General features: G+C 38.0%; 1 protein-coding gene across 23 annotated transcripts in view; it reads right to left on the reverse strand.

Annotated features, from left to right (window-relative positions):
* The window catches only part of LOC103708494 (putative serine protease EDA2), a 36720-nt gene that overhangs the window by 1937 nt on the left and 18422 nt on the right, over positions 1-16361 (reverse strand). For 10 of the 23 annotated variants that reach the window (XM_088718607.2, XM_088718606.2, XM_008793440.6 and 7 more), the window contains exons 10-13: positions 11313-11407; positions 8397-8471; positions 3144-3227; positions 2744-2842 (exon numbers count right to left, since the gene is read on the reverse strand). In XM_088718607.2, coding sequence (XP_088574733.2) covers positions 2744-2842; positions 3144-3227; positions 8397-8471; positions 11313-11407 — 353 coding nt within the window. Of the gene's footprint in view, positions 1-2743; positions 2843-3143; positions 3228-3582; positions 8472-10233; positions 11408-16361 lie in introns of all 23 variants that reach the window. The other 13 variants (XM_088718613.2, XM_088718609.2, XM_088718612.2 and 10 more) reach the window with 3 other exon arrangements.

Here is a 16361-nt window from a genome sequence, read left to right on the forward strand (position 1 = left end):
ATACCTTTACGAATTTTATAAGGGAATTAAATCTAGATTTGTTTATTAGATTCACTTGCTCATTAAAGCTCATTCAATTTATACTAGAACATTATTTTCCTGATCAGAAAAACGTTTGAGTACATCTCCTTCTTCACTTTGTTTACCTCAAGTATAATTTGATTAATTTTATTTTGAATGATATTTTTAATTTTTTATATCTATTTTACATCACCTGGACAGTACTTTGGAAAATAGTATCACATGCTTTTATTTAACTTTAAATTCAAATTGCAGTCAATTAATTGACTCCAAGAGATGAACATATATGGTCAGGGATCAGTTTACCAAGCATGCGATTACTTCTTGCGTGGCTGAAACAAGCACAAGAAGATTGCTCAAGCCCAAAAAAATAAAGTTTGAACATGAAATCTTGCCAAGCTCCATTCAAAGTTCAAAACCTGGGGAAGGTCTGCATAAACTTGCTCTATGAGATTATTGTTTATGAATGCATTTTTTACTTTTAATCGATATAATTACCACCCGTACTTGCAATAGAGGAAAGAATAACTGGAACAATTAAAAGCAAGCTTACATTTGGGGAAAGCATTCCCTAACCTGCGTGCTTCATAAGGTTCAATACTATGGGACCCAACTTGTCATCACCAAGATACATATCACAATCAAGAACAAGCACCCACGTGACATTCTAATCGGTAGGTTTATTTTTGCCGTAAAGTCTTGAGAACAAATATGGGGAACAGATGTACTAGATGTAGTTCCCAATCAAGCATTTTAAAACATACATAAGTAACCTCTTAAACATAAGTATTATGGTCTTTAGGTATTTAAAAGCTCGCAAGTTATGACCAACAGAATGAAATTTGAACCTTAGCCTGTTAGATTAATAGGATTTGCACTCAAATCATATTTGTTGGAAATAAACCAAAACTTATTAGTCTGATAGACATTTGTATGATACAAATGTGTCTCATGGTACCAAGTTTTAAATACCGGTACATAATACTGTACATTTTTTCATGGGAACATTATGACATCATTACAGTAACAGTACCAATGGTATATATCGAAACTAACAGATCTTAAAGAAAATGAAAAATGGTGTTACTGACTGCTCGGGCCAATATGGTACCACTTATATGCACCAATACACACCGGTACAGCCAGTATGTACCGATATAGCTATTTTATTGTCCTGGAACCTGTACTAGTGCTGGTTTTGTGCTGAAATGCTACAGTACTGGTCGTATTATCCCATTTCAGCAGGTTTTGAAACCATGTTGCAGAATTATGACTTTGGGCAATTGCTAGTTGATTTTTGGCTCAACAGAGCCAATAACCACACACACATATTCGACTAATGTCCACAAGCTCTTCATGCTTAAATTCAAGAATTTCTACCATACAACAACATAAATGCACCAAATAAAATTTTGGTGGTTAAAACAAATACATTGGTTAAACGTCATGCTTATACATTATTCTGATATTCTGTAATAATTGTTATTCTATGTCCACGCTCCATTAATGATTGAAAAATATTTTTGCATTCCTTACCTTGAAACAGTCTATAACTATCTGCAAAATTCGGGTCGAAACATTTCAGATTTTCAGCTGAAATTTATGGGTTCTGGACTGATAGCTACCATCTTTGGGGTCCAACTGTTACATGTTATCCCTAATTTTCCAATATATCATCAGCACCATCTGGTGATTACAGAATACTCTAGAGCATTTTCATTTTATCCACCTTTTTGTTCTACTGCATTAGTATTGGGCACATGAAATGCATGTGAGAGGGAGCATGAATGGCTGCCATTTCCTATCTGATTACAGAATTTGATTTCTTTTTTTAAAATTTTGAATTGCCTCATTAATACTGCGCCCATCTGGGTTATATGGTGTGTAAATGACCTTTTACTAGAAATATGTCTCATTAAACTGCAAAAGAATGACCAAAGCTTGGCTGACAGCAAATTGTTAAAATTGGAGCTCTGTTACTATGAAGGGTGTTGTATTTTAATTAATTAATTTCATCATTGCTTTAAAACCTAAGCAATACAAGGTAAACAAAAACAAAAATGATCCCTCAACCAAAAACTTTCTCTATTCAATATTAAAGGAGATTAAAATCTATGACCAAAAATATCAATAGAGAAAAGGTCTACTCAAGGTCCACCGAACTGGTACCGAGACCCGTACAAGTCAGCGCTTGGTATGGTTCGGTACCGAGATCTGTACCGGTTGGCGTCCGGTACGGTTCGGTCTGGTACCGAACCGGTAGGGCAGTGGCAGGTAGATCATACCCAACCCGGTTCGAAACTGGATTGACTCGGTGCGAACTGGCACCGAGTCAGCACCGAATCGGCCGGTAAAGGACCAGCTCCGGCCGGTAGGAGCCGGAATTGAATATGAACGACGAACCAACCCGGTTTCAAACTAGGCCGGTTCGGTACTGACTGAACCAGGCGGTTCAACCCGGTTCGGCAGACTTTGGGTCTACTTGTAACTATGGAAAAACCGAAAGGAAGTTTAAACATATAGAATTAAAACATAGAGCAGTCGATAACTTAGTTGTACAGTTAGAGACACTCATACTCTATGAATAGGTGCTTCAGTTAATAATTACTGATGCACAGTTAAAATCAATCCAAGAAATATGTTGTGGAGTAGGCACCATGTATTATTGAGAATTGACTTTCATTATGGTTATGAGTTGATCACGATCAGCGAGAATTCCTACCTGTACTTTGGCATTCTGAGAGCCACAGGTCAATATGTTCTATGATCTGCTGCCTCACTTTCTGCACTGCTTCAGGAGAAGTACAGTTTTCAGCATTACCTAAGAAGTATCCATGTGCAAGACAATGCAATCAGAAACAAGCTATTGATGAGGTTATTCAGCAGATTTTCAAGTAGAAAGTCATCATCATCAAGCATAAATGTTGTCCTAAGATGGAACATTGTAACTTTACAAATGTTTGTTCTGGAAGTCAATTGTTACAGGGATCCCAAATGCAATAGCTAAATGAAATAGCAAGAGGATCCCAAATGCAATCTGAACATGTCAGTGAACTTTTCCTATCAGAGAAGGTGTATGCAAGTGGCCTTGAAAGTAGCAAAAATAGAGAAGCTAATCATACCTTCAATGTTCAGAGGCGACTGGGGACATCCTCTAAGATCAGTGCCGTGTCCACAATTATGGCATTTTATCAAGTAGGATGGTACTGGACAACATAAGACAGTAACAAAGACAAACATTAGTTGACAATAGTTCGTCCAAGCATTTACATAAATCAATATTGACATATGAAAAAGAAATGTACAACAAAAGACTAAACATTAATTTAGCAATTTCTATTATGCAACAACAGTGAAAGACTTGTCCATACCAATAAGAGTAAGACAGTGATATAAGAAGTTTGGAGGTTTTATTTTTTTGATAGGTCGGGTGAATCATACACTTTTGGAATGAATATATCCAATAAAGTTAGAAAACAAGAGATGATTTAGGGGTGGAGGAATGGTCTCATAGTTGTTCCAAAGGAAGCCACCAGAGTGCTGAGTAGCAAAGGACCTAACCCAATCAGCTGCTCTGTTTGCCTCCCTGTACACGAGCTGCTCGGAATGTTGTGCACTCCCTCATCAACTTGAAGATGTCCTGCAGCAACGGATGCCCACAGTCCTCCCTGGCTTGACCCTAGATCCATCCGATAACTGTAGCAGAATCTCCTTCAAGTTGAATACACTCTGCCCTTAAAGTGAGCCTTGCAAAGGTAATGCCTTCCCATGCAGCCCTCAGCTCCGCACTAGGCATGAAAATGACGAAAATGCAAGTACCCCCAGCCGCCATCAATCTAGAGTCAGGGCCTTTGATCACAAAACCGCTCCGCCTCCACTTCCGCCATCTGATACACTACCATTGAAGTTAACCTTGATAAAGACTAGTGCTTTCAACATCTTTTGATGCGATTTGCTAATGGTAAGGTGCTTCAAAACTTTAACTTTTCTATATAGTCTGACACACTACCTGAATTAGGAGTTAGTGCAAAATTGCGGAGTAGAGGTCTCAAGCTTCAGTGGAAGGAAGTGACTAGATGTAGGATGTATCTTTATAATCACACTAAACATAATATTGACATACTATTTTAGTTATAGCATTAGCCAACATTACATGATTCAGGGACTCAAATATGATAAAAACAATAGATATCACATTTGCTATGGAACTGAGATTAAATGTGACAAAATATATTGAGTGAGAGAAGAAAATTAAAATTGGTTAGAAACCTATGGTTGGTTGGAAAATGGAAGCGGGTGCCAAAGTTAGCCGAATCGGTATCGGGATCCATACCAGTTAGCAATTGGTTTGGTATGGTACCGATTCAGTATCATACCGAGTGGCATGGCAGTTTCGAACCGGCACGCCAATTTTTTCCAATTTTCTTTAAGATTTAATAAAAAGTAATCAATTTTTTTTGGTTTTATGAGTGATTTTAAGTCTAATTTGATGTTTTTTGATGTTTCCATCACCTCGGTACACCCTAAATAATGCTTCTTAATGTATTGAAGTGATTTTTCTAAGTTACCGTAGCATTGCTCTAAAACAATGCTACCTTGGGAAGGCAAAAATATGCTAAATATGTGTCATTGGGTTTGCTACCCTAAACCTTTGCATGGGCATTAGGTCGAAACCAAAAATTAAAAAAAAATGACAGGAATCTTGGCTTCCCACGCTAGGAGAAGCAATATGAAATATTCTAAAATCAATTAGTGAGATACGAAACATACAATGATACAATCAATTATATGTATTTAAAGTACAACATACATACCGACATCTATAATCTCGTCGAGTTGTGATGTCTCTCGTATATATCCATAATCAGAAGATATATCAGCCCACCCTTCTAACCAAACGACGTTGTAGTCCTGTACACTCATCCTATAAGGTACGCGCTCTGAGTTATAACCGTTCTTGATCTCACTGAAGCTCTGGCTCTAAGAAATATCATTTGGCTGATAATACAACTATGGAGTGACCCATCTGAATATGCCAACAGCAAAATCCGACCCGTAAAGTGTTCCAAGCTGCATAGGGTAATAGCTACTGAAAGACAATACTTCAGACGCACCATATCCATATCCGTATGGATCATAGGTGGCTTCTGATTGCGGATAAAAGGATCCGGCATACGACTCGGAATCTATTACGTTTATGAATCCTACTCCACGTACAAGATCATCTACAGCTGCATTGTATCCTCCAAAACGACCTCGAGGAGCCCGTCTTTTGTATACAATCGTACGACTCAGAATTTGATACGTCTACGGATTCTACTCCACGTATGAGGTCATCTGCAGCCGCATTGTATCCTCCAAAACAACCTCGAAAAGCCCATCTTTTGTATACAATCGTACGACTCAGAATTTGATATGCCTATGGATTCTACTCCACGTACGGCGTCATCTACAACTGCATTAAATTCTCCTAAACAACCTCGAAAAGGCCGTCTTCTGTATGCAATCGTGTCTTCACAGGCTCTACCAGTTTGTACACCATGGTCCCTATGCTGTGTAGCATGGTAAACTAGGACTCATCGGTGAATCAAAGACTATCCTACGGCTTATATTCTCTGCTCCCTCTCTGGTCACTAGATCTATGGTCACCAAAGCTGTCATCACTACTCTCTCTAGTTTCTGAATTTGAGTGAAATAACTCCTTCACTCTCTCCATCGAGGCCGCAACTACCTTTTTTTTTAGGCTAATGCTGAGCAGCTGCCTATTTTTTCTTCATGCCCCTCTATCTGGCTATGCCGGAAGGATGGATGTCATCCTTCTGACCGAATTGACCAAGTAGCGTGGTGACCTCATCTAAACAACTCTCGATCATATCTTTAGAAGGATGTCTCAGATATGGAGTCATGTGATGATCGACTATCCAATGACCCTTGTGGTTGTGCTACTCAGCTGGAAGCATGAGTGAAATGTTGCAATCTGCCCATTACTCTGCATCCATCCTAACCTCGTTGGCTACGAATTGGCAGATTGCGGAGACGATCCTGGCTCATTAAGATCCGGCTCCTGTTGTTAGTCCACAAGCCATCATGGGATCATCCTATTCCTGAACAAAAGCATTGTGGATCGGATCCGCATACTTCAGCTCCACTTCATCCTGAATGCAGTTTAGCCTCAATGTTAGATTGTAGTCGACATATACGAGGTTGTTGAGATACCTCTGTGTTAGACAATTTCTCTACTTGCTATGGATGAGGGTGCCACTTTACCTTGTTTTGGATTGGATCCTCCTTTTATCGTTGAAATCACCAAGTTTTTGGCAAAAGAAAGGGTTGAAAATGAAAGTGAAGAAAGGCCTAAAAAGGTATGGGAAGCCTTCTCATGCCTCTCTATCATTGAAAGAAGGGAGGGGGTGCGAACCCATTCAAACCATTGCAAATCAAGTGGTTCGCACTGGCTCCCCTCCGAACCGCCCGATTTCAAGCGGCTCATGGCCTTTCTCGAAAATACCGAGCTAATCATGCCGATTCCATGCCGGTTCGGTTCGATATGGGGTGAATTGGGTGGTTTGGCCCAGTTCGACATACCATCGTGGGTGCAGGAGCATCATGTTAAAGAAGTTTGATCATGATACCTCTTGGTGAAAATTGAATCAAAACTATTCTTTGGAGATGATGAAACCATGTATAGGAAGCCTAGGTTGCCATTAGGTGTCTTTGGAGAGAGTGAAAAACCTAAGAAAACCCTCAGAAGTAGTCTACTTGAACGGGTTATGAGGTAGTGCCTAGATTAAGCTGCTCAAAGGTCCAAGAAGCACCTCTGAGCCCCCCTCCTAAGCTAGGTTAGGTTTCATCTGAAAGAAAAGCTAAAATGAGCAAACATAAAAGAAAAATGACAAAGAAAAGAAGAGTGTGGGAAGAGCGGAGAAAAACATGGTCAAGAATGACATGACCCACCCTCCAAGCTCCACATTTGCCATCTCCTCCGCCAATTCAGCTTAATATTCCCAAACCAAAGTGGAGGAAGAGGTCTTCTTCCTTAGTTTGGAAGTAGGAGTACATGTCTAGGAATAATGAAGGTTATTGGGTGGTTGAAGTCATGGTTAAAGGGTAAAGAGAAGTGGTAAGAGAAAAGAACCTAGGTTTTGAATCTCTTGTTGTAGGTTTTGGTGGATATTAGGAGGTCTTAATATGACATTAAATGATATATGAGTGGGAGAGGGACATATGGGAAATTGAGTAATGGTGAGGAGGGAAACACCACGCACATTGTTGGTCCAGCAGGATTTCCTTAATTTTAGTGAGGGTTGTTAGAGATGGTCATGAGAGAGAGTCCCCTCTCCATCCTATAGGACTAGGTTATTAGATCAGAATTCCATATGTAAAACACTTTATGATGAGGTTAGGTGGCAAGGGTGGGAAAAGGAATATTTGTTGTTAATTGTTATATGTAGTCAGGATCTAGGTGTACATGGTAGGCTAGATAACATGTGATCCATCCCCATGAGCATAGGGTAGGCTGAATCCAAGGAGATCTAGGTTGGTTAGGATGTAGATGGGAAGTTTTGTTTCTAAAAATTTAGGAGGTTGAAGAAGTGAGCATACATGAGGGTATAGTAGATGCAATAGGGATCGAGTGCGTATATTGGTGTATGTGTAAAAGAGGATTAATGTGGGTGTATGTTTGGTTGCATGTAGATGTGAATGGGGATTAGTGTGGGTGTAATGGTGGGTCTGTGTAAGCATGCTGGTGAGTGTTTATGGGTGCTTTAGTGGATGGTGGGTGTTTATGGGTACATTATTCAATATGTTCTAGGATAGAAGGAGGTTAATTAACATATAAAAGGGGATTTACTTATGGTGAATAATGAAGCTTTCATAGAATCTTATAATGGCAGAAATGAAGTAGCCACTTTAAGAGGAGGGAGTTTTAGGTATTTAATATGGTTTCAGGACACTGGTTTGCAAGATTTCCAAGGAAGTTTTTTATTGTACGAGTTAGGGATGTTCCCATTTACAATATCTGAAATTTATATCCTGATATTACTTTCTTTCTTCTTTCACGTAAAATTGATCACACAGACACATACCACTTATAATTATTGCTTCCTCTCCAAAAAACATTAATATAACATCAAACACTGCTGAAACTATCTATTAATATATAACTTGGTGGAACTTACTGAATTAACTGTATCACATGCCAAAACAGAATTGGAACACCAATTTAAAGATATCTTGTGTATAAAAAATTATATGAAAATAAACATATTAGTAGATGTGATAAAGAATGAATCTGGATTCAAAAGGCGAAGGTGCTATTTCTAAGATAACAACTATCTGTATATAACTGCCAACAAGGAACTATATAAGCTCACAATCTGGGGATGATGTCTGCTTGGAGGCATGGCGCCAGGGATCTTGTGAGCCATTAGTAAAGATTATCCTTGAACCTGCTTATTTATATGGAAGTATATCATAAGCTCAAGTGTGACAAATAAGTGCTAAGAAAGGATGAATTAATTCATTTTCACAATTCAATTTGAAATTTCAACATATTCCTAACCAAAGTGATCTGATGCGGCTATTCATGTTCATGAAGTATCTGTACTATATAAAACCGAATTCCTAGATCATGCACCAGTTAGAAGCCTTAAATTTTGTGAAGCCTATGTACCTCACAAATACTCCCCTTTTAGCAAATACACTAACCCTTGACCATCTCTCCAATAAAACATGACCAAGAGAGAATGAAAAGAAGACTAGTACTTTTCTTTATCCATAATAAACCCTTTAGTTATGAAACTTATTTCTGCAGATCTTTATCTCTTCCATTTCTCCCTTACCTACAGAAAAAACGAGATATACTCTAATATGCAGAAAACTATATAAGTTTTAAACAGCCGAAGCTCCGAAGCGGCTGTCAATCATGTGCTAGATCCAGATAGCCATGGAGAATCCCCAGCATCGGATTAAATCACATGTTTTCTTCATTGTAATACTTCATGCATAGTCCATGTTTGATCCAACTCATTAGACTATAACTAGATTCTACTGATGTAATCTCCACTAGCTGCCCAGAAGGTTCCCATCTTTGAGGAGGGCAATGGCTCTGGTTCATCTCACTAGATATGGTGGTCAATCATTAAATGAACTAACAACTCATTTTTTCTCTCCTCTTCTAGCCAAAAAATAGAGGACAAAACATTATATATGGTCATCCTTTATTGCTGTCAAAATCAGGAACTCTAACCACTGCTAGATGTGATACGTGACATCAACTTTCTTCTTGAAGTGACACTATTCTTTACAGAACCTTCACCTCCAAAGAATTGGTTGGCCATTACCCTCATCTGAAACAATGTAGTGGAATTTTGACTTGGATTTAGTATATTGGTTCATTTTAACTTCATCATTCAGCATTATAGAAGTAACAGGAAAAGCCTAGGTTCAGGGGTTACAAGGACAAGTCTGCCTAACAGAGCACAAATTGAGGGTTAAGAAGGTAATGCATACATAAATAAAATATAATGTAATTTTCCAAGGTGTCTCCAACTCAACCAACCTGTTGATGTCTATACTGCAACCTACAGGAGTAGGGATCAGTATATACAATTTAAATATCACAACATGTGAAAGACAAATTGTTCAGTTTGCTTATTGACTTGGTAGTTAAAGCTGGTCGTTCATTTTCTAAAACGGATCAATTTCATGGGCATATTTGAGAAATCAATGAGATGTCAACATGTTTAATAATGTAGTCAATCTTTAAATATCTTTCCAACTATTAACATATTTATTTCCTTGTGATGAAAAGCATGCATGCGCCTTTTTTTGGTTTCTTAAATGGACATCATTATCCAGTCCCTTGAATCATTCCCATCAGGTCTAATTTTTTGGTGGTTTTGCGAGAATTTGTATTTCAGGATTGCTCATTTCATTTTAGTTTGTTTCATTTATACTGAAAAATTATTATTTTCCTCTAACATTCACAGTAGGAATTTGTTTCTGCCACCGTGAAGCTTGAGTATTTTAAGAGATCATTTGCTAATATTTTGGATCTTGGATTGTAATTATCCTTGATACTACCATGTTTCTCTTTATAGCTGATTTATCTTCTTAAGCCTTGTGAAATTACAACTGAGCTTTCATCTATTTCACTTAATTAGAGGTTTTTTGATAGTAATGCAAACAGAGATTTTGAGGACTGCTAACCTCAGCATCAGCTTGCCAGTCCATCTTAAGGCTTATCCAAGAGTAACATTGCAAATGCACCACCCCTCTCATTGCTAACTTCATCAACCACAGGGTTTGCTTGTATCACAATTATCCCGCTGACCTCCAACTGCGATTTGTTTTCTAAAACTTGCATTTTTTAACATTAGTTGAAGAAATAATAAGCAATTGAATTTAAAGTTTGATTTAAGCAAGATATATGAGTTGTATCTTTAGCAATCTTCAGTGTCTAATTGGTGTTTTTTAAGCCTGGAGGCTAGACCATGTCAAGTCCACTAGAGGTGGATGAAAGTAACTTATTTTGGCCACCTAAGAACATGGATGACTACACAAGATTAATCCTCACTGATAACAAACAAAGCAACTGCTAGACAAACAACAAGGTGAACCAGTGCACATAAAAACAAGTTACAACTAGCAGGACAAGATCATCATCTTCAATAATAATGGTGCTAGTGGCATAAATTATTTTAAACATTTATAACAGGTATATGGGATATTACCATTTTAAAGGATAGATATAGCCATTATTCAAAAATGAGTATATACTAAACCCTATGATCTCTAGAGAACTTCACATGTTGGCTTCCACCTATTACACACCTGAGTCCTGATATCTGCAAACTAACAATAAATTATGTGCCGACTTTTTGTAAGTTTTTCATGCCCTCTGAAACTGAGATTCCTCCAGATTTGAGAAATAATGCAGATATGCAATCTTGTAAATAGTTCAATCTTTAGCATATAGTTATCCAAATTAGTCATTGTTGATTGAAATTGTTTAACATTTTCTGAATCAATCTCAAATTCTTAATACTCAAAGCATATTTTGATGTATTAGTGGATCCACAATCATATATCTTAGAAGAATTTCAAGAATAATGGGTTTTGTAATTTAAATAAATATCATATTTGTATCCATTACCATGTGAAATTTTGGATTGTCATAGATCAATATGTCTAGTGTATAGAGTTGAAGAAAGTTGATGCTAGAAGATCCATTAGAATTAAGGAATGGAATCAATTAGAACAGAAATTTAAGTGGCAGAAGTGTAGACCAGCTATTTTTGTGCCTCCATAGTATATGTTGGTCATGTCCACATCAGGATAGATTCCTTCTCCAAAAACATTTTTGCAGAGGTCCAAGTGGTACCTACAAATTATAAGAAAAATTAAGGTACAGATAAATACATAAAGAATCTTCTCACTATTCTAGAAGAAAGCAGCGCAATTTTTGGCATCAAATCAAATACATGGTTTTGTTTGCAAAGCAAAACAGGTAAGAGCCATCATCTGGCTCTGAGATTCAAGATATAGATAACAAGGACCCTACAATCTCGCTTAGGTTGCTGAAACAAACCTTAGCATTGCTGCCACATTGCATTAAACCCCAAAGCAAAAAACAAAAAACAAAAACAAAAAGAATTTCGCCCACATAGAAAAGCTAACCCATGTTCTAAAATAATTATCTAAATTCTTGAAAAATAAAATTGTAGTTGTAGGTGGAGAATGCTAAGCTTCCATATATCACTATAGTTGATAGGGATTACTAGGGGTGGCAACAGGTCAAGTTGGGTCAGGTTTATGTTAGATGGAGACCAACCTGACCCACTAAATAAACAGGTTGGCAATTCCAACCAAAACTAACTTGTTTATTAAGCATGTATCCCGACCAGACCCCTGTTTCATGAATAGGTCATGTCAAAGATGACTTGGTTAACCTGCTAACCTGACTCAAAAGTCAAAATGCTTAAACCCATGCAGATACAATTATGCAATACTAACATGATTAATCTATTAACCAATGCCCATCCACTAATTCCTATCTATATAATAATTTATAAATACGATTCTGACATAAGATTATGTTCGTGAAATTTACGGTCAAGCCTATCAAGCCTCTAAACCCAAACCTAGATCGATTAGCGAAGGGGTTAGCTGCGTCGACCAACTTGTGATTCAAACTTGATTATGCCCAACCGAAACATGCTAATTCATATTAGGTTCAGATTTTGTCAGCGGATCAGGTCATGGGTTTCCACCAAGGAATGTTATACCAGACCAAACCGCTCAGTTCCCTCCATACCATACCATATAGACTATGAATCAAGATGGTCCGTGGTCTCAGCACAAATATTAAGCCCAAACCTGTGTGAATTGGTCATTACTGGGCTGAACTGCCCTCAACCACTCGATTTCGATGAGTATCCACCTGCCACGTCACTCCCCCTTAATAATAAAGGGGAAAAGATCACCATGCCCTTTCTCTCTCTATTTCACCTAAGGTCCGCCGTATCGACCGTACCGATGGATGCCGATACTGGTTCGGACCGATACAGACCGGTACCGAATCGGTACCACTGATTCGGCTTGGTTCACGCATCCAAAAGCTCCAAAAAATTTAGAGCTGGTATGGGCGGGTACAGTTGGCTGGTTCGGGCTGGTACCGACCAATACGGGCCGCCACAGGCCGGTACCGATTTTTAATACCGAAAAGACTGATCAGAGCCGGTACCGGTTCGGTACAGGCTGAACCGGCCGGTACAAGCCGGTTCAGCATTTATTGGTTTCACCCATGAGCAATGTAGCAGAGGAGAAAAATACAGGGAGAGAATGGAAGGGCGAGAAGGAAGGGTATATCCAACATCCAGCAAGGTAGTTTTCCTCTCCATTCTCTATTTTTTTGTTACAGCTCCAAAAATGGGCATAGATTTAAAAAATACTAAAAAATTATGCCAAATTTTGTATTTTGGCATGACTTTATGATATATCGTAGATCTTAGCGAGTCTATCCAGTGCTAAAAAAATTTGGCATGATTTTGTGATATGTCATAAATCTTAGCGAGATCAGTCAATCTGATAATTTTCTAATTTTTGATATTCATTTTTTAACAAAAAAGATAATTTTGCATAAAAATAAATAAAAATAAAGAAAATGTTAGGTCTGAAAAATTAGTATCATGCTTAGGATTTAGCTTCTTGTTTCATGTCTTTTTGACAGCAATTTGATCAATTTTCAGCATATTAATTGCTAGTCAAATAAAAGACCAAATTTAACGTAATTCCTCCACTAAATAGGCTACTAGTGATTAATATGGGCTGAAAAAATATGTGGTGCCTTTTATCAAAGGCTACACTAGCCATAATTAAAATTTAACTTGATTTTTTTGAATAAAATATTATTTTTAATAATAATTAATAAAATTATTATTAATTTAAAAAATCATGAAATATAAAAAAATTAAAGTATATTACACTTAAAGTTATAAAAACAAACTCAAAACCCCTATATTTCACCCAAAAGTAAATACAAGAACCTTAAAAACAAACAAAAAAAACTTTTCTGGCATAATGGTACCTTACCGGAATGCCATAGCATGTATCAATCAAGGTTTGCTAAATCGGTATAGGGCCCCGTACTATCACCGTTCCAAGATGTGCTCCCTTTTTTTGCCAATTTTGAAATGAAATTGGCAAACTATTTGCTTATTTCAATTTTTTTCAGATTTCGAATTAAAGTCGTCAAATGGTTTGCAAACTTCACTAAATGAAGTCGACAAACCATTTGCCGACTTCAATTCAAAATCGACAAAAATAACTAGGGATCCCCTATTTCAAAACAAAACAGAGGATTCCCTATTCCAAACTGCTGATGGGCATTTTCGAGCCTTGTCCTTCTTTCTCTCGAACTCTCTCTCCCTCTCCCTCTTTCTTTTCCTCTTTCTTCTTCCCTCTCTCTCCCTCTGTAGGCACAATAAGGCTCCCATTTCGTATTGAACAAAAGAACCGTGTTAGTAATTGACTGCTCCGGTTCGGTACGCCCCGAATCAGCCAGTTCGACATGGTTCAACATTCCATAATACTAATACTTGGTATCACGGTCCGCAATCTGGGTACCAGATACCGTATCAGTATCTAATCAGTTTGGTACGGTACGCCCCTATACCGAAATAGTTCTCTTACTATTTTTCTCAATTTTTATCTTGGTACACCTCGATATAGATCGGTATGCCTTAATATAGGCCAGCACGCCTGATATGGGCCGGTACGCACCTCGATATGGGGCGTACCGGTATGGGTCGGTACGCTTCGGTACGGGACAGTATGGAGCTTGTCCGACTCGAAGTTTAGTTTCGTATCGATTTTCTTTTGGTATGGTATGCCCCATGCCAGACAGTATGGAGCGGTACAACAGACCATGCTTGGTATTATACGATACCAGTATCATGTCGGTCTCCTAATAGTATATAGTTTGGCACCAAGATATATATCATCTTAGGGATATACCATGATTTTTATATATTACCATCTTAGGGATAATATATACCATGATTTTTTTTCTTAATATCATACCATACATACCAACACCCTAATATTGCCCTCCATAGTGGATATTACACTTTTCTACATTTGCCAACACTTATTTGCCAAGTACGTTGGTAATTCTAGTCCATCCTGATCATCAAGAGAATGTTAGAGGGCAATTATGTGAGACTAGCTCACTGATTGCTTATCATGACATTGCAAGCTCGGAATTTTTCCTATTCATCCATAACTTCTAAGAGTTAAAATTTGCCAATTTGAATATTATCACCAAGGTTCATCAAACTGGTATCAGAGATTGTACCAGCCGACAACCAGTTCGGTATGGTACCAATCCTTATCTTGCTGCTCTGAGGCGTACTAAAAATAGGGAGAGGGAAAAAAGGAGAGAGGAAGAGAAGAGGGAGGGAGGGAGGGAGGAGACGGGAGAGAGGGGGGAAGGCTTATCGGTGACAGCCAATGGGGGATCGAGTAGCATTCAGCAGCGAATGCTCTCGAACCATCATCCGGTGGCAAGGTCAACTCCTCCGCCAGCTCTCGAAATTGCTCAAACCCTAGAAACCCCCCCCCCCCCCCCCAACAAAAAAAAAAAAAATCCACCAAGCCCTAGAGCTGCCCCCTCAGCATCCATCCACAGATCCAAAAATCCCCCAATACCTACACAAAACCAAGGGATTTTGAGAGAGATTTTGGGCTGCATATTCACGATCTAATGAATATGAGATAGGGAGGAGATGGTTGTGTATCTCGTAAAGGAGGACTAGCCAGGGGAGGGGGGCGAACACTTGAACCATCACGAGCCATTTTTATAACCGTTGTGAGTTGTTTTCAGAATTGAACTGGGCTAGTTTTATAAGGTTTTATAACTAAACCGAAGCGAAATCCTGAACCGTTTTGACTTGGTGTTAATTTGATTCAGTATGGCCGAACTGCCTGATTCGGATTGGTTCGGCAATTACTAGTTGCCACTTTCCAGCCTCCTGAAAATTTGTTAAAATACTTAGAAACTATAAGATTTTAAAGTATGGGGACACTTAGATTAAGGATTGACGAAGGATACTGTATGAAAGCTTCTTTTTGATGTGATATGGATCCCTTTATTTGAAAGATCATAACAAGGTCTATAGGCAGCCTCCTCCATGCTTTGCCATCTAACTGATGAATATGTTGTATCCATAGTACCACTTCCAATCTTAAAATTTTGAGAAGGTCACTTACTGCTCTATGTGAAGGACTAGAATCATAATTAGAGATGATCTTTAGACATTTAATTTCTCAATGAAGTCTTGTATTACCAGTTATTCTAATTCTTTTTGCTATTTACTAGCCTTTTAAGTTCAGCTGAAGTTTTCAGCAACATTTAGTGTTTCATTGCACACTGTTCAATGTTCTAGGAATATTTAACATTGTAGGACATTAGGACTTGTAGTTATACCAAAGACATAGGCAATTGAGCAACACTCCTAAACTTAAAGCACCTCTATGCTTTGTACAATAGATTCAAGATTACGAAAGCGATCAACCTCTCTAATCTAGCCTTTAGGCAACCTTTGCTATTGCATGCACACAAAATAAGAAGTCCTGGTACCCTATGGTAGACATACATAAAAAATAATTATGTTCATATACATGGAACTCACATTATATTTGCTAGTTTTCCGTATGTGGCATTTGCTAGTTGATGACCATACTCATCATATTAATGTATGTACCATGTAGTCAGCCTATTTCTTTCCAAACATGTATTTTGAGTTTCCACAGTTATCTTAATCTATCATGGTATC

The sequence above is a fragment of the Phoenix dactylifera genome, chromosome 3, assembly GCF_051530095.1.
Source record: "Phoenix dactylifera cultivar Ajwa chromosome 3, Ajwa_hap1_PhDact_Kaust_v1.1, whole genome shotgun sequence".
In the NCBI taxonomy this organism is placed as follows: domain Eukaryota; kingdom Viridiplantae; phylum Streptophyta; class Magnoliopsida; order Arecales; family Arecaceae; genus Phoenix; species Phoenix dactylifera.